The 19,419-nt window shown below is 39.4% G+C and overlaps 1 protein-coding gene across 2 annotated transcripts in view; it reads left to right on the forward strand.

Annotated features, from left to right (window-relative positions):
• The window catches only part of PTPRG (protein tyrosine phosphatase receptor type G), a 412,936-nt gene that overhangs the window by 263,206 nt on the left and 130,311 nt on the right, over positions 1-19,419 (forward strand). For both annotated transcript variants that reach the window (XM_049826696.1, XM_049826694.1), the window contains exon 5: positions 10,045-10,140. In XM_049826696.1, the coding sequence (XP_049682653.1) occupies positions 10,045-10,140 (96 nt within the window). The remainder of the gene's footprint in view (positions 1-10,044; positions 10,141-19,419) is intronic.

Genomic DNA, 19,419 nt, shown 5'->3' on the forward strand with positions numbered 1-19,419 from the left:
TTCCTTGAATATTTTGCTTCTTGCTGTGCTGAAGTCCAGTTCTTTTTGATTTGCTAGTGTTAATACAGAATCATGTCCTTAACGAGGTGGTGCCATTAAGGTGGTGTATTCAGCTACTCTGTGTATGTCTGTACACAAAGTTGCTAAGACAAGAAGTTTACAAATTTCTTAACACTGCACTTAAGATGTGTGCAGACTTCACTTTGTACTCCGGTAAAACAGCTAGAGAATAAGGGTAAAGAAAGCTAGAAAATTATAGACAGAGATATTACGTGCAAAGTCTTCCAAGAGACTGGGGAATTTGGGTGGGCACCCCATGGTGGGGAAGGATGTCAGATTAAGGTATTTCCTGAGTTTTAGAAAGGATATATATAGTGTACTCACTCATTGCATATTAAGCCCTTTTGAGAAACTTGAAGGGAAACACCCATATTAAGCAGTTGCATTGGAAAAATCCCTCTTGTGTTCAGAGAGGACATCTGTGGCAGAGCTAGTGCTGTCCCCACAGTGCAGGGCTGTCCCCCTTCCTCCACTAATCTGCAAGTAGCTACTGAGACCTCTGATGCTGAGCACCCTGCTTGCTCTGTCTTTGGGATTATGATGCTGCCCTAGGTAGATGCGTAGTCTGCAAAATATGGGAAAGCCCATATTATTTTTACCCTCTGTTATGAAGCCCTCCAAGTAAGCTCTTCTCATGGACTGGTTCTGCTGTAATTGCCCGTGTACTTCACAGTTCATAAATAAAAATAGCTCTGCAAGTGTACAGCCCGGAGGATTTCACATCCCCTCAGAGATAGGAATGGCCTTTCGCCCAGCAAAATGCTTCTGAAAACGTGCCCCATCTGCTGCATGGCTTTGAATCCAGAGATGCAACAAAACTATAAATATCTCAAAATTTGTTCTGAGGCATTCTGAAGATCATTAAACCTCCTGGAAGAACTCGGCTTCTCCCATTTAAAAAAAAAAAAACACAACAAAACACCAAAAAACCAAATAAACCACACAGGATGTTCTGAATTCCACAGTACAAAAAGAATAATTTGCGCTAAGATGTGAGCTCTCATAGGAATGAATACTTGTGCTAGTGCATCTTTAAAGTGAATGGTATATGAAATTGTATTAATCACACATGCTAGCAAAAGTGTGCTTTTGTAGGGTTTATTTTTAAAGCGCAGCTCCTTTCTTTTCCCTGAAGAGCGCTGAAGTGTTTTTTGCTCGGAAATCCCAGCAGTTCTCTCTATTCTGGCAGCACTTCTTGATGTTTAAGAAAGTAAAAGCATTCTTGAAAGATGAGCTAAAGTATGGACAGTTTGAGTATCGTGAAGTTTAAAACTCTTTCTTCAGTAGTTTAGTTCTCCTTATAGGAAGACCATGGGAAAGAGATGAAGACGACATCTGAAACAGTCACTTTTGGGTTGAGTTCAGAGCTATTCTGTTCATATAGTCAGTCCATCCAGCTTTTTTTCAGTTGCTGTGGCATTTGGTGCTTAGCCACTTCCTAAATTGCCTGTTTCAGTTTTTCACCCCCGCCAGCAGCCAAGTATTGCTTCTAATTTTTCTGTTTGGACAGTTTTAGAAAGCAAAGTTTGTCTCTCGCTGAAATGGGAGTCTCAGCATTGCATGTTCCCGCATGCATGCGCTTGCTATCTCATTTGGAATGTGCCACGATTAGACAAAGCCACTGTCGGCGAGACTCAGAACTGCTCGGTAAATAAACCAAAAAGTCTCTGGTAGCAGAGCTAAAGACCAGTGAAAGACCCCAGCTGACCTCCAGGAGCCTGGGAAGACGCCCTTGAGTATGTGGATGCAGCACCCTGCAGTAAGTGTCTGCACTGAACTCCTGCGACTTCAGCTCTATGTCAGATACGAGCTGTTTTGAAGTTTGTACCAGTATTAAGAGGCAATGTACTGTCTCCATGAGGTACGTGTGTGCCTCTTCCTTATTGCAATATCAAGCAAATAAACAGCAACCCCAAAGTTTTTTTCTCCAACACCACTCCAAATGGTATTTCATTTCATGTGTTTTTCAACTGCTTGTCATTCTTCCCATTTATTTCCAATCTTTCATAGTTTTCTTCATAAAACATCCAGTTAAAGGAGGGATGGGCAATGACCATGGTTTACACATGAGGAAACGAGGCCCAGAAATGGGCAGTGATTTATGCAAGATAGCAGAAACTCTCTAGTAGTATGGGAAGATGAGCCTTTGCAATCCAAGGACTAGTAGGCTGCTGCTGCTTCTCAGGTTACCAAAAGACCTCATTCCTAAAACATACTCCTACTTGTACCCAAATCAAAATACTGAGCTATTTGTCTCTCATTTGGTTTTATGGGCTTCTTAATCTTTTTAGGAGGGAAGGAACTTCGGATTTTCATTTTTTCTCATAGGCATGAAGGCAACAGCCAGAGTGATTTTTAAATTGCAGTGAAGGGCCTCCTGGAATCACTTTATTCCAGATCCTGGGACTTTAAGTGAAATACTGTATGTCAGGAACTCTCTGATGGAGGGGTACGAATGAGCAATATTGTGTGGTGTAATCTTTTATCCTTTTTTTATTTTTACCTCCGCCTCTCCTTGGATCTCTTCCATCCCTTGGACATGTGGTTCACATCCTTTTTACGAGCTGACTGAGCACCCTATTGTACACTTACCACCCACGTTTCCAGAAAAAGAGCCTCCTAAATTTGTGAGTCTAACAAGATGCTGTGATGTATCTGGATACACAGGTATAATTAGCACAGGGTGAAGATATTTAAACATTTTTAGAAGATGAGAAAAGGAGGAAAGGTTCAAAAAAGCCTCCTGCTCATTATGCTTCAATTCTTGTTTACATCTTAGTATTAAAGTGTTAGTATTATTATTTCCTGTGTTTGGAAGGAGGTCAGATATGAAACAACACTTGTAAAAAGGAAGAGGATCAGAAAGGAGAGGCACTACATGGGGGAGGTAATAACCACAGCTCTATAATTCAGGGGTCTTGTGTGTTGTGAAAGAGAAGACTTACTGCTGATTTTTTGTTGGTTTTGAATGATTTATAACATTTTACTTGTGGCGGAGTGTTGCAATCTATGTTGTCATGGAAATTCTATTGAATTTATAGTTCCATTTATCCAAAACGATTTTCCAGACTTCATTTCATGGTGAATCATGTGGCTGTTACTCGGAGTACAAAGCAATTGCAAAAAAGTTTCATGTTATGGAAAGCATAAACACTGAAACCGTTATTTTCCTATTACGGAAATACAAATGAATGCAACATACAGCTTTTTAGCATCAAATATGCCTTCATTGTGTAATGGCTCAGTGTATATACATGAGATGGATTTTCTTGTTTGGGATGGGAGCGGGCCTAAGGGGTATTTATTTCTGGCAGCAGAAATCAGGGAAGTTTCTGGCTTGCCAAGTACTTCTCTCTTAACATTCAGGACTTTTAACGCTCAAGATACTGAGTGATATGGCCATGATCCAACAATGCAATGAAGCCCAGGGCAATCCTACGAGCATCGTGTTGCCTCGCTGTTTCTACTGGGCTGCTACTGGACCACTCACAGGTTTAAACGCCATTCAGAGTTAGGGGCAGAACGTGCTACAACTACCAGCTTTCAGGTTGAAAACAACTATGAAATCACTTAGTCTTGACTTATAACATAGATACACCTACTGCGTTGTTTGTAGACAACAAAGCAATAATTAATGCTTACTATTAAAAAAGATTAAAGGGAAATTTACCATGCTTCTAAGGCATGTGAATGTCTAAATTGAGTTAATTCTGTTATTTCACTTGTATGATCTTTGCTCTTCCTGTTGTTTCAACTCCTTTCATTTTTTTCAGCCTAGCATTGTATTCATTATCAAGCTGCAATTACGTTAGGGCAAAGACCCTGTCTGACTCTTTGTTCTGCAATTTACCCAGCACACTTTTAGGCACTGTAAAATACTAAGTTATGACATTCAAAATACATCTCTGTACCTGCCTAACTATAGTTAAAAATTCACTGATGAATAATAGACTAGGCAGGAAAAACATGCCATTATCTGCTCCTGTTCAACTTTATCTTTTCAAAAAGAATGCAGTATACTCTATGTTATTACATCAAGCTCTAGTAGGAGAACTGGAAAACATCACGATTTGCTCTTCCCCCCCACCTTTTCTAAGCAGATTTTGAATATGTTATAAATGGTAAGTTTCATGGGTTTTTTAAAGATCATATAATGACAAGTCAAACGTCAGATTTTATTGCCCCAGTGTACATCTCACACTCTAGTAAACACACAGACTGCAGGACGGTTATTCTGAATTTTCAGTGCTGCGGTGAAGATTACATTATATGTGTAGAAAATTTTTATTCCAGCCAAATGGATCACATCATCCAGTTCACTAGAAATCTATGCACATATTTAAAGCAGAAGTAAGTTACATACGAGCTTTCAATTAAGAAAAATCATGTATGATTCATAATCTTAGCACAGAATTTGTTTTGTGTGAGAGGTTTTAAATCCAGTTGTAAAAGTGACTGAGAATAATTTATTCTTATAATGTAAGCAGCAAAGGTACTAATTAAGAATTAGTATATTCAGTGATTAACTCCATCGTTTAAAGCAAACATTTCAAAATTTTTGTTTCGCCACTCTGCAAAGATTTGCAATCTACCTGTGATGCCTGTGTGTTTTGCTCTTCTGAAAATAGTCTCTAAAGCAGTATGTAATAAACCACATAGCTGTTGCCTCTGTGTCTTGCTGCCTGATTCATCAAAAAATTGGCTGGCCTATAAACACCCCACCCCCTTTTTTTTTTTAAGCTTTAAATTGCATGGTAGTCTTTGGATTGCTGGAAGGAAATGAGCGGAAAGCTAATTCTGATGATCTTTTCCCTTCTACCAGAATTCCTGATACTATTGAATATTCTGTACTCCACATCTGTGACAGCACAATAAGCCTTTGTTCATTTTTTAATCTAAAGAAAAATCTGCTGTAGGAGGTTGCACAGGGTGATAGCAGCCCAATTTAAAAGTCTCAATTATTTATTTTTAAAATACTTGGCATCTGTCTATGGAAAATTTACTTGCTTGGTTTCCAGTCTCTTAGAATTGCTTTGAACTCGCTCACATCTTCTGGGATCTATCAAATGCTCATTGTGGCTTTTCTCTCATAAGTGCTGAATGAGTTTAGCCATGATTGTATTGGATGTAAACTTTCTGTCTTTGTAGTGGGGTAATAAGAGCAAAAAGATGTCATGCACAGGAATGGTGATTTCTGTCTGGATGTCGGTCTTGCCGAGCAGAGGAGGAGCATCTGAGCAGAGAGCCGGAGCCTTTTATTTGTGGATGTGTGGTGGGGAGAAGTCATTCATTTGAAGCAGGCTCAGTTTTTGCAAGCCAGTGGCATTTCATAAAGAGGGTTTAGTCATTCAGAGGCAATTGTAGTTAATAAGATCAGAACTGATCTCTGGTGGGCAGTATTTCTCAGTAGTACACATGCACATTTTGGACAGCCTGTCCTCCCCAGATCAGTGTGCTGGCAGCCCAGTTTTGAGTCAAAATCTTTTAAGCGCAGAGCAGGGCCTGATATTTTGCCAGGTCTGGGGAACACTAGATTTCTGTAGAGGTTGGAAGAACGTAATTGCAGAAAGGTGTTTCTGCGGAGAGTAGATTGACCCCAAGGAGGAGAGGATTGCCTGCCCCAGGGCATGGTGGAGGGGTGTTGTAGCTGGTAGGAGCATGGAGGCAAAGATGCTCCAGGCTGGGGAATTAGTCAGGTGTTGGATGTATGTGGTGTATTCATTTGTGTAAGTGTTGTCAGCTGGAAAAAGGCCTGGAGTGCTTGGAAACTGTAATGGTTGGGCACTGCATCTTCCTGGACAGAAGAGACTAGAAAACATTACATGGTTTTATAGGGTGACTGGCAATTATCTCCTGGGTTATGGCAGAGTGAGTGTTTTCTCTCTAATCCTCTGTTTTAAGGCACTTGTAACATTCTGAAGGTTTTCCCCTTCAGTGAGATTTTTTCGGGCTTAATCTGTGCTGTACAGCAAATCTCTCTCAAGTTTGAGTGAAAACAATTCTACTCTTTTAGAGTGTGAAGAGTGTCAAAGCATGAAGTTTTTCCATTAAAAGCAAACTCTTGCCCTCTCCCTGCCTTCGTAAAGCTCTGTAGCTGCAGTAGTTGTTGGTAGCATTTTAGGATGGAGAGAGTCTTCCTGCAAGAAAAGTGCCTTTGCGTCGCTAGGGATGGTTTGTTTCAGCTTAGCCTTATCAAAATACTGAAAATTTCAAGTTGCTTGGACACTACATGGTTTTTATAATAGGTCTTTACAAGGTACATGCAAGCATACTGCTGTGTTGCACATCTGAGGCTAAGGAAGTCTGTGTAAGCCTTTCCCAGCCTTGTTAGTTTTAATGGGGCTAGATGTGGAAGACTTATATATCTAGTATATTGTGCCATAGAGAACAGGACTCTTATGCCCTCCGGGACCTATACCACCAGGAAGGCTATTTGGAGCACTATCAGCAGGGATGTGTGGAACAGAGCATTCTGACTGCAGACAGTTAGTGTCACGCTATAGAAACTACAAAGGGTATTTCAGGCTTTCCCATTGCTAAGGGGTTCAAAGCCTTTAAAAAAGCATTTTTTAATTTTTTTTTTTATTTTGGAAAATAGAAGCCATTGTGAAACCACATGCAAAAATGTACAAGAAAATGATGGTTTATGGTGCTGAAATCAGGCAGTACCACAGTTCAGATTGGATGTACAAGCTTAGATGATGCTCCTTTCTGCATTTCAGAAATAGCATATTATAATAAGATCCAAATTTTCTTTAGCTTAAATGCCCCTTTGTTGCATTCTGTACTACTGCTTTGTATGTACCAGGCAGAGACAGTAGAAGTCATTTATATGCAAAATGCACCATATATTGTATATACTAATTATATAATAAAGAGTAATAATGAACATTTTCTAGCATGTTTAGGTCACTTAAGTATGTGGTGAAATTAATTTTATTGTTAACTGTCTTATTCCCGATTTGTATATAAAGAATATTATGCCATCCATAGAAAACACTAAATTAAATATCTATGGATAAATGCATTCGATATTATATATAAGAGAACAAAAAACGTTAGATACATTCACATTTTATTGTAAATTGGGGAAAACAGGTGAGACCGTATTATGGAAGAGAACAATATGTGATCACATAATTAGAAAATTGTGATATTACTAATGTTCAGTGGTGTCCAAGTGTGGTTTTATAAGCAGCCTGAATCATGCAGCTTTGAGGATGTAACTTTACCATCTTCTTAATACTGTTTTTGCAGTGTACGCGTGTGTAAATTATATAATAGCAATTCCTGGGAGATTCTACTCCTAAAATGTTCCTTCTAGCTGTATGAACACATAAGGAAGCTACTGTATGACAGATGACGATAATTTTTCATACAAGACAGTTCCCTTTGACTTGATGGATGCAGAGAGAGGAACCACGCTCTCTGGAAAAACACCAGGGAGCAGTGGTAAAATGTTTCAATGTGTATGGTAATCAAGGCAGAGTGTGGTTCTTGATTAGTCTGTGAAACTGCACTGCTGAGACGAGGGATCTGAATTAAGCACTTTTTTACCAAAGCCCTTTGCACTGCTATCCAAAAGTGTATTGTAAAAATTAATTTCCTTAAAATGCCGTGAGCAAAATTGATCCAAAATGATTTTGGCATATGCTGAACTCACTCAGTGATACTTTTCTTCATAAACTCCTGTGAGGACTATATAGTGAAGTGTTTTATATAAGGTATACCTAATTTTAGACTTTATTTTAAAGGGGAGTAAAATGTAATTTGTGAGTGTTTTGTGAGCTGTTGTCTGTGCTGGCTAAATTGAAGTTTAAGCAATTCTACCTGAAACAAACTGTTTCTAATTTCTAAATCAATGAATGGCTGTACCTCGGTCTACATTTGTTGAAAGGGTGGGTTGTCAGAACCTGGAGGCACCACCAACTTTGTGACGTATCACCAGCGTCTCTTTGTGTGCTGTGAATACACTGGGAATAGGAAGGCCAAAATAGGGGAGGAAAATTGCTTTCAAATTTTATGAAGCTCGAGTGAGTGCCAGACAATTTTTTCTTTTTTTGTGAGTCATTTGGAGTGTGGTCTTATTTTATCCTCCTGCTGAAAAAAGTACCGCTACCTCTGAAGAGACTGATCTTCATCCTGGCCTTTTCTCTATAAGGTGATGTTTTATTGGATGTATAGGTACTTTGCCAATATTATACATTACAGCTAATGTGTACAGTCAGAAGCCTGGGAATCAGTAAATATGACTAGGAACATACCTGAGCAAGATAAAAGGGTATCATCTCATCTGGCAATATACAAAACTTCAGAATATGGGAAAAATACTTCCATTTGTGAAAACAGTAGGATTTGTCATGCAGCACAATCTTGGAAAAACCCAAACAGCCCCAAACAAATCACTGGTGCCAGCAGAGCATTTGCTTGCAGACAGACTTGCAGACAGGAGCAATGGTCAGACCGGCAGTGTGTCAGGAGGCATGGACAGCCTCAGCTAGACCTTACATCTCCATTTAACTATGTACTATGTGGCTATTTCTTATCACCTAATAATGCTGTGAAAAGCCTGAATAGGTCAGATAATGGGTGATGGGCAGCAGAGAAGCAGGAGTGAATGTGCAGGTTCAGGCAAGGGACCAGGGGCTGAGAAGCCTGATGGGTCCATTCCTGTCTCATAGCCAGGAACAGATTTTTTTGCTGGAGTCAATGTGCAGGAGTGAGTGTGTGTGTTGGCCAACCATCCTGCAGTAATGTTGCCCCCACGCATGCGCCAGCGCTGGTTTGGATTGTGAAATCTGTCCCGGAAGATCCCTGAACAGCCCCAAGAGCAACCGCTGCAAAGTCCAGTTCTTGTGTTTGGCTGTTACCATCAGGCACATGGTTTTAATTTGTAACACGTAGAGCAGGCATACAACAAATGTTACCAATACTGAATTTATTCTGTGAAAATGTACACACCTGCGTGCTGTCATGTTGAGAAGGGAGCATTGCATGTTTTGGATGTAAACCTGATCCTTTGGAGCAAATCATGGCCGATGCAGATGGACTAGCACTAGGGGCTTCTTTGGGAACGGAGATGTTGAACAACTGCTGGAGAAGCAGCAGTGTGTTAGGATGGCTGGCAGAATTGGGAGCTCAGCTAATGTGGTAAATGGAACAAGAGCCATACAGGAAATTAAGAGCAGTAGCGCCCACGGGCGTGTGAGTTGCCCTTATGCGTGGCATATGTGTGTAGTGAAGTGGAATTATTCAACAGTGGAGTGTATGAAGGAAGCTATTTCTCGGTCCTCTTATATTTGTGTAACTCAGACATTTGCTGTTTTGGGATAATCATTGTTCTCGCCTGCTTTCACTTTGGATTTGCCTAATTATTAATATTTATCATCCTAAAATACCATCAAAATGTCTGGTTTTGTCTCGTACTTTTTGCTGAGTACTAAGGCTTAGGAAATAAAAGTCATGAAATTTAACTGAAGTCAGAGAAGTCTGACCCTAACTGATAGTCCTGAATATCAGAGGCTCATAAAAATGCATTGCTACAGAGACAGACTTTTATCTTACAAATTGCTTTAGGAGTAAAGGAATAACTCTAAATGTTGAAATCCTTTTCAAAAATGCTCTATGGTTTTTGAGATAAATATGTTTAGCACATTTAACAGAGCAGGAGCTGAGCCTGCAATGAGCAAAGAAATGAAGAGATCTGGCAGAAAGCACAAAGTTTACCATCTAAACAGACTGACCATACTGTTTATCCTTGGGTTTGGTATTAAAATGCATTGCATTGACTCTGTTCCCTGGTTACTGTCCCAGTAGGGCAGTCATGCTATTAATCAAGATGCTAGTTAAACAATATTGTTCAGCAGAATTCCTTTATCTGAGGTTCATAGCACTGGTTTACATACGACGTGTATGCATTACCTCATTTGAAAGCTGTATGAATCAACACTAATGTGATTTTGTTGTTGTTTTTAATTTTTACAGATGCAGATTTACTTCTACAATCCTGATGACTTTGACAGTTTTGGAACAGCAGTTCTAGAAAACAGGGTAGTAGGAGCCATGGCCGTGTTTTTTCAAGTAAGTTTAAACAAGGGCTATATCCATAAACCAAAGCATTCACCAAGTACTATTTAATTCATTGAATTGTTTCAAGCTTAATGGATGCATCTGTTTTCTTGTTCCCACCTGTCTAAGTGAAAGATATTTCATATTGTCTATGTGTGATTTAAAATGTAAATAAGTATATTTAAGAACATAATGAAAAATTTTGCATGAATTGTTCTGATTTTATAGCTACTTTACAGATGCAGATTGGAGAACACATTTATCACGGAACTTCCTTCACTACTGAAGCACATTGCTGTGGTCCCTGGAATACTAACAAATGAACATGAACTGGTTCTGTTTAAAGAAAACTTAAAATTCAAACATAGCTTCAGAGAAGATTAATCGATACGTTTCATCAATCTTATCTGTAGCAGCTTCTTCTAAATTGTCATAGTAACAAGTTCTTAAACAGACCAAGTTTCCGAATGAGTGAATTTGTGCATCCCCTTTTTTAAAATGCATCCTCAAGAGCATGACTGCTCAGTTAGCTCATTTGTTGGTTCGACACGCTCGAGAATTGTGGTGTGGGGTAGAGACTGCTGCTCACGATGGCTGGCAGGTCAAGCCACATGGCAGTGGTGCTCAGCAATGTGGGCTTTTTGTCATGTTGCTTCAGAAACGGAGTTTTTCCTTTCTGACTCGAGGGTGAATTGAATGGAGGGCTGTGGAGAGCAACTCCATAACACCAGGCTGTCACAGGCAGAGAAGCAGCTAATGAAGATTTGAAATATCTCAAAGTGTTGCTTTTTCAAAAGGGAGGAGAGAGGGAAAGGCAAGAGAAAATGCTGGTCCTCTGTGAGGTTTCACACTAGTTTTACTGTGGAAGAAAATGATCTTACTGTTACCTTTATGAAGCTGGATAAAAAAGAATATGCAAGTAGCCATATGTAAATACCTCCCTTTTTCTTATGATGTTCGAATAACAAGCCTAACTCTCCTGCTCAAATTAAGTAAGGTTGTCTTCTTCCGTGTCACTGATTTTGATCAAATGCTTTGATAAGGAGAAAAGGACAGATCCTTGTATTGCATAAATTGCTGTAACTCTGCTGACATCAGGCTAGTGGAAGTAGGCATGTTAAATTCATCACTGTTGAATTCTGAGCACTTCTGTGGTGTTTCATGTTAGGGTAAAGTTGATGGAGCTGCGATAATTTACAGTGGCATAGCAGGATGATTCCCCAGACTTCTTAATCTTGATGTGCTGTGGGAAGCATTGGGCAAATTGAATTTGGCCTTACAAGACAGAAGTTTAGAAACAGAACAACCAAAGGCACTGTTACTTGATTTATACCACAGTGAAGAGCTGCATATTATGTGCATGTGCCGTGTCAGAAGAAGCACGTGTTATGCCATGGTGTGCAATACATGTTGTGGCATCGTCTGTCTGGAATTTATTTAATTGCTAAATTACCCTGATGTGCTTCACATAAGCCATGAGAAGCACTGCCCCATGTTGCACTATTTCCTAGTCTGTATGTGATGTTTATTCCATAAACCCTGTTTTTAGATGATCTTAAAATTGTAGTGGGACTGTGTTTTGTATTCCCCACCTGCAAAGCCAGGTGCTGCACTTACTGCAAGTCCCACTTTGCACGATTCCAAGGGACCATTAAACTCACTAAAAATAACCTAAAATAGTCTGTAATGCTGTTAAAAAAGCCATCTTTGATTGTAAGAGACCTCAGGCTCTTTAAGACCACAATCGAGTGTCACGGTCCCCTCAGGGAAGCAGAAATCTATACTTTTCATCATTTCTAGCCCTGCAGGCCACAGGACATTAGGCTGTAAAGTCGGGATGATGGTGCAGCTGGGCTCCTCTGCTCCAGGAGCCATGAAATCTGAAGCCATTACTAATAAACAGTCTCTGATCTCTTCCAGAGAGTGGGGGTAAGGTGTCACTCTTTGGCAAAGTGACCCAGGGACAACCTGTTTTGCAGCTGCAAGGAAATGGTTTTCCTTTTTTTTTATATTTTTTTTTTCTTTGCCTTTGGGTTGAAATGATAAATCAGTGGCATGCTGTTAAACTTCCAAGTGTATCAGGTCTTCCTTCTGGGTGGCTCTGCTCCGAGGCAGAAGGCTGCCAAGGAAGATTTGTAAAGCCCAAAGTCCCTATTCTGGAAGGGCATGTGCTGAATTCTGGCCCGTAGAAGTAACCTCTAAGGACTTCAGTGTGGCAAGCTCTATTTTGGCCATTATGGGAGTTTTCTAGAGTTTGTCCCATAGAGCTTGAGCTTTGGTACATAGGGTTATTAATTGATGGTGGTAATCCTTTGCAGATCTGTACCGTTTGACCAAGGCACCGTTTTAGTTCCCTAAGCTGTGTGTGGTGTGCTGGAGCTGGTGAACCACAACTTGGAAAACAGTTTTGTTCAGAAATACTTGCTGTTCCTTTAGCCTTGCTCCCCAGGGCACCATTCAATAAGCTTACCATGGCTAGTATTTCATGCAACTAATTTAAAAGCTGTCTTTTAAAACTTAGTAACTTTTGAATGCAATGTCCCCAAGATGTCCATGGCCACATTTTGATTGGCAGCTTTGACTATTCAAGTACTAATTTTGTAGCATGCTATTTTCCAGAGCTGTAGTCCCATCTCTAACTCATTTATCTAGAACACAGCTTTAAAAAATTGTAGCAATACAGGTCATACTGTTTTTTACAAATACATTAGAAAACTGAATTGTGTGTGCTTTTCTATGTAAATATTTTAACACAGAAATTATTGCTTGGATTTTTGCTAATGCGTTAATGCTGTGTTGGAATGAATGTGTACTGCACTGAGTGAGTTTATAGTCTGGCAGGTGTTTTTTGTTTGACTGATGTTCACAAATGTTCCTTTGAAAATCAGGTTCTCCAGTGAGTGAATATTATACTGAACTATATAATTATTGGTGAAACATTAAATAATTAAGAACCCTCTTTCCTCCTTTTTAAATAATTTAACTTGGACTATATAAGAATTTTCCTCATTGAATTCACTGTTTCAGGGGCAATTTCCAGGTAAAGTACATTGGTTCTGAACTTGGATAATTGAAGCACTTGGAACTTTGTTGTAATTGCTAATTAAATCTATGCTTTTCTCATTGCTTTCATTGTAAACTCTGTTGATAAATTCTGTTTGCATGCTGCAGGTCAGTTGACCTGACAAATAAAAAAAAATTACTAGTTAAAATCGGGAAATAATTCTTGCATATACAAACTGCTATAATTGCTCATCTCTGTATTTCATTGTGGATAGACACTTAGAGGGTCTTGCATAAAATAGCACTGTGGGGACTCTATAGCAGGTATTCTCTATTTGCAAATGAGATGAGCTGGCCTGAAATCTCTAACTGGGCTCCAAAAGCTGGTTTTTGCTTTGGAGTACAAGTTGTACAGTGAACAGGTATGTTGAGGAAAAGGGTCCAATAATACTTGGTCCCTTTTCTGACCGTAGCCTCACCTCAGGCATGGTGCTGGGCACTATTGTACGTACCGCGGAGTGCAGCAAATAACAAAGCAACAGATGATTTGGTTCTGCTGAAAAGTGCTGCAGACTTCTGTTCTGTAGCAGTGTATTTGGGGCAGAATGAGGTGCTTCACTGTGCAAAAACCAAACAGCAAACAAACAAAACCTTGCATCATGCTGTGATGTTTCCTTCAAGATCCTCTCTCATCCTCACTGAGGCTCAGTGAGTTTAATAGAGGAGCAATGTGACTTAGGAACCTCTGATCTTTTTAGTTCAAATTATTTTAAAAGCTATTCAGCTGGAAAGAGCTGAAAAGGGGACAAGGGAACTCCAGCCTGCTGGTGTCAGGTATAATGGTTACTAAAGCCCGTTGAGGGTGGGGGGATCAGTGGGAAAACTGGCTTTTTTCTTAAAGTGGGAATGTCTGTGGAAAAAAGTCGGTGTGTTTCAAGAGGGAGAGGGGATCAGAGTATTAAGCAGCAGTGTAAGTCAAAAAGCTCTTGGATTTTTGTTGTTAAAGAGAACTCACTTCTTATTTTAGCAAAAATCCAAATCTGGAGACGAATGAGATAATGCCAATGATTTCTCGTTGCCTCCTGACAAGTTTTTCAGGAGAAAAAATAGGACCATTTTTGCCAGTATTGGGGTTACTTGGTGTTTCTCAAAGTGAAACTAGCGCTAGTGAAAGATGTTTAACTTCACATATCCGTTACCTCCCGCCAACAGCATCCTCCTGGTCTGCAGTAAAGGCTTCTGGATTTGCAGAAACGGTAACACTGCAGTGACGGGACCCGTCCGCAGGGGTTCACCATTTTGTGGACCTCTTAAAAGTTGCCTGTGGCTGCATATTGAGACCCACCGATCTGCTGAAACACGGAGCAGGTCCCGGTCCAGCAGGGCACTTCAGTCTCGATTTAAATGATCTTAACTTGAACAGTTGGTGCACGTGCTTAATTTCAGCCCGCATAAGGTTCAACTTGTACTTAATGATATTCTGGCTCCGGGCCTTGGTTAATTGTCAGGCTGAGCCGGTTTTGAAGCAAGCCAGGAGTGGAAGGGAAGGCCCAGATCTCTCACTGGTTCCCGAGTCATCTGTTCATATATATACTTGTAATACATATTTACAAGTTGCATTTAAAATGAGTAGTTACTTGGATTAAATGCATTCAGACATATTGCATGGCTCTGTTTTAACCATCTAACAATATAATTCATTGCACACTTCACTACTTGCTTTATTAAAGCCAAACTTAAATGTGTTCAAAACAAACATATTGCTTTTGCATTTGAAATATTCATCTTTTGGGCCTGCGGTAGATTCATTACAGCAGAGAATACTTCATTCCTCGATTACTGCTGTGAAAAGACACAATACCGATTCCCTAAGCACGCATCAAATATTCGATAGCTCAGAAATTCAGGAGGAGGTGATGGAATTCTTGTTCCTACAGGGAGGGCATATAAATCTATTTTATTATTTGCAAAGAAAACCATCAGTGATTAGTTACTGTATCTCAGGTACTCAGACAAATCATCTCTAAAGAAGTTAAAGTAAAAATGAATTTTAAAATAACTTTTAGCAATGCTTTCATCATTAAAATTATCTTTGTAATGATGAGTGATGTTGATACCTCGATCACTCAAGAGCTTTAGCAGTGCAGGACTAGATTTTTAAAGGTAATTATGTACCTGGCAGCAAACACGCAACTAACGGTATTTTCAAAAGTATGTGAGATAAAAATCAAGGGTTCTACAGCTCTTTTTCTGGGATGCCATTCTTAATTCTCTTTTCCAACACTAACTTTTTTTTAAGGTTGTTGGAAAAAAAACAACAACTGTGGAAAACTTTTAACTTTTAGGTCTATGTGTGTGTTACTTGTGTGTAAGTGTCTTTATATTTACTAATAACTCATGTATGCAGAGATTTGTTCTTCATGAAAGCAAATAATAATTGTGGCCTTGCTTTTTGTAAGATTTTTTGGTAGTAGTTCTTGATGTGCTTCCTGAAGGTGATCAACAGCTCACTTTTCACAGTGACCTAAATGAGCTAAACACAGAACAAATCAGTGGAACACCATCAAAGCCATTGAATATTTGGCACAAATATGCTTTTTTTAATGTATATTTCTCAAATAACAGAATTCAGCTTTTAACTTCCCTAGAAGCCTTTTTTCCACCTTCTTCCCTTTCATTAACTGTTTCCTGTGTTTTCCATCATAACCAAATAAATTCAGTGAATAAGTTCTTTAAATGAAGTAGCTATTGCAAAAACCATATCCGGTAGGAAACCAGGTTCCCATGTCCCCGTCGCAATTCCTGGCAATTCTCTCATTCCACCTCTCCATTACTACAATGCTTTTTGAAGGTCTGAGGAAAACTAGCTTAATTTTGAAAATGAGAATGGAGAGGGAGGTGTGCACTTTTCCTGAAACATTATATCCACCTACACAAAGCATAATCAGTGCTTCAGTGTTTAGGCAATATCTTAAAGGTGATTTGCAGTAGTTCAAATAACATGTAACATCATTAAGATGCAGGGCATCATCCAGAGTCATTGAGAGGCTTTTCATTTATTTTAATAGACTTCAGATACATGTAAAGACCTTAAAATTAAATTACAGTATTAATTCTTTTAATGGTTACATTAGAGCCCATGGTGTTTTATTAATAGTAGCTTATGAATAATAAAACTATTATTATTGATTAGCAGTATTATTTAGTAATTAGTATAGGGGTTTTTTTATTATCTTCATAACATGAAAATGTGTGCAGGCTAAAGCTACATATTCAACGCCGTTGGAAAGTATAATTTACATTTGTCAAAGTGTATGCGTATTCACTAGTAACTCTCCATGCAATGGAAGACAAGCAAAACGATTTTAAATGTGTTCTGACTCACTGAAGTCCAGTTTCCTAGCATTTTGAAATTGTTGCAGCTATTTAAAACTATTAGTTGGTACTAATAAAAGCAGTACTGGGGCCTTTAAATAGTTGAAGAATAATAGAGATATAAAGTAGCTGCTCTGACACATAAAGGATGAGCAAATCAGAATAGGTAGATACGGTAAATACAGTCCTGAGAGTACCCTTTTCTGAGAAACAACATGTACAATACATGTAATGATGTATAGTAATATGAAGCATCTCTGGAGCACAAGAGGATTCTCCTGATTTTCCAGTAAATAAATGGAGATAAAATTATCAAAAGAAAAAAGTGATCTTGAGTCATGGAGAATTTAAATACAAACTGATGAGAGCTTCCTAAAGTCTGTTAGATTTAGGTTGAGTTCAGTATGTGAATGGCACTGAATGGCCTCCAAAGGTGGTCTCTGTAGCCAAAAGATGCAAGTTTTGGGTGCCTAACAAGTATTCATGCTGATCAAAAAACTTGCACTGAAGCCCTTTTAACTGGAACTTGAGTTTGGCTAGAAGACAAAAATTCATGGAAAGCGTCTGTTTCTAAAAAATACATTCTACCTTTCCATTAAAGAAAACAAAACGAAATTTTTAAACTAAGCCCAAAATTCAGATTTTTATTCCAACTTCTGTTGAAAGTTTCTTTGGGAAATATGAATATTTTTGAATATTTTATGTAAAAGAAGAAAGAAAGGGGAGAACAGATGGGGAATAGCTCTGTGAGTAACAATATATATATATAGTTTTAATTTTGGTGCTTAACGATGAGGCTTTAACTTTATTCTGATCCGTACCTTTGTCCAGATTTGTCATGTTTCAGATGTTGTTCAAAAGTAAAATTGCTGTTTACAGCAGAGATTTTTTTAAAAACAAAGGTTTCTGTAATAAGGTTCTTCATCCTTTATTTTAGTACGTTAATGGGTAGGCTGACTCTCGAGAGTACTAAGCAAACAATTCCTAATGAAGTCTTGAGTTTAACAGAGAAGCTTCCAAAGGTTTTTAGCTGTGGAGTGAGATGCTGTTGTGAGACAGCCAGAGCTGCATCCCTTTCTTGAAGATCATTGCTTGAAGCAGAGCAGAAAAGCAGGTAAGGAAGCGGCAGGCTGCTGGGGTGTGAGCCCTGGGACTTCACCGAGCAAAAGCCACGAGTGCTTTGTGGAGCACCGGGGTCGGGGCTGTGAGCCCAGTGCTGCTAGGCTCAAGGAACAAGGACTTTGTTAGTGAGCTGAATTGCATTGAAGAACACTGGCCCTTTTACCTGTGGCTTTTTTTTCTCCCATGGGGGGGGGGGGAGGGGGGTTCCAGCATTGAGTAGTCTTTGGTACTCCAAATTTTCTGTCCGTTGACAGCAGCACTGATACACGCCCTTGCTGCTGGGGTTGCTGTGCAGAGCCTGGGCTCCTGGTAATCCCTTATTTCAAATCCCATACAAACATGAGCAAAGTTTCTCTTGATTTGCAGGCTACCGAGGGCTTGGGCTTTCTCATTCACGTGGTTGTACATTTGTCATGGCTTATCCATGAGAAGGAGCCCACGTGGCTAAATCTAGGACTGCTAAGAGCAGAGGTGTTCACACAGCAGCCTGAACATCCTGAGCAAGCGTGCTTGGAGGAATGAGGTACAAAAGCGTGAGCGAAAGGGGGGCTGGATTTGGAGGCAGACACACTGACAGGGCGGCTGAAACAGATCGTTCTTGGAAGCAAACACATCGTTCTGCTTCTGCTTGCCTGTGTTCTGCCAAGAGGCATTTGCAGTCTCTAGATCATGATGGCTGCAACCTGCTGTGTTGAAACTTTTCTATCCACAGGCTGACTGTGCAGCGTAGAAAGATAATCTACCTTATGCGCACTTATCTTCTTCAGTGCCCAAGCAATCATCGTCCTTCCCCTTCTTCTCTTCAGCTCTATGAACTTGTTCATGGTAGTTTCCAATACGGCAGAAGAGCAGGAAGGGAGATTTTTTTTGTCAGATGACCTCCAAAATGCAATACTTTCAATTAAAGCCTTTTTGTTAGGTTGAGTTTTAAAGAATATGGGCTGTACAGAAAGTGGTGTCATGCAGTTCTTTTTACAGTGCAGAAGGAAATACCAGAATGCACAGAGAGTCTTTGATTTTTGTTTTGGTTTTAATCTCAGATATATCTAGAGAAATGCAACTTCCAAAGTGTTTGAAAAAACTCAAATTGAAGGTAAAAATTAGGTGATATCCCTCCCCCCCCCCCAAATGCACTGCAAATGCTTTCTTAACTGCAAAGTCTGAGATCGTAACTTGTGGTGTCGATTCTCTGGTTTGGATGCAGTAGCAAGCAGAGTGGCTAACAATGGTGATGGGTTATCGAGTGACTTTTGCTTTTTGTGATAAATCACGGTCCATTGCTCCGATTTATTTAATGGAAGCATTGCAATTATTGATGCTGGGAAGGAACTATAAACTTCCTTGCTGTTGAGAGGACTTGGACTCCAAAGTTGTGCAACGCTACAAATTTGAAAAACACTCTCTGCAGATTTTATGAGGTCTCTCCTCAATATCTTGAGCTATCTGTCATAACCATTAATGAGAGCTGGTTCTGTGCATTGCATGGGGAATAGATCTCTGTGCTCTTCTAGTTTAATGTTCATTTGAATGTCAGGATCACTATCTTCCAGTTTACAGCATTGTAAATGCTTTTGACTTGCAGCTTTTTTGCTTTCCCAATGCTTCTTAATTGATTAATGTATTACGATTAATCCCAAGTAGGATGCCATTATTAACTTGCTTCATTAAATTACATACCAATTTGTTAGCCTTAATTCTCATAATTGTCCCCTATATTTTAGTGGTTTTGTTTGAATAAGTTGCCCTAATAACTTGATCAGCATGCAGTTGTGTATTCTTTTGCCTCTCTTT

The sequence above is a fragment of the Accipiter gentilis genome, chromosome 23 (assembly GCF_929443795.1).
Source record: "Accipiter gentilis chromosome 23, bAccGen1.1, whole genome shotgun sequence".
Classification (NCBI taxonomy): Eukaryota; Metazoa; Chordata; class Aves; order Accipitriformes; family Accipitridae; genus Astur; species Astur gentilis.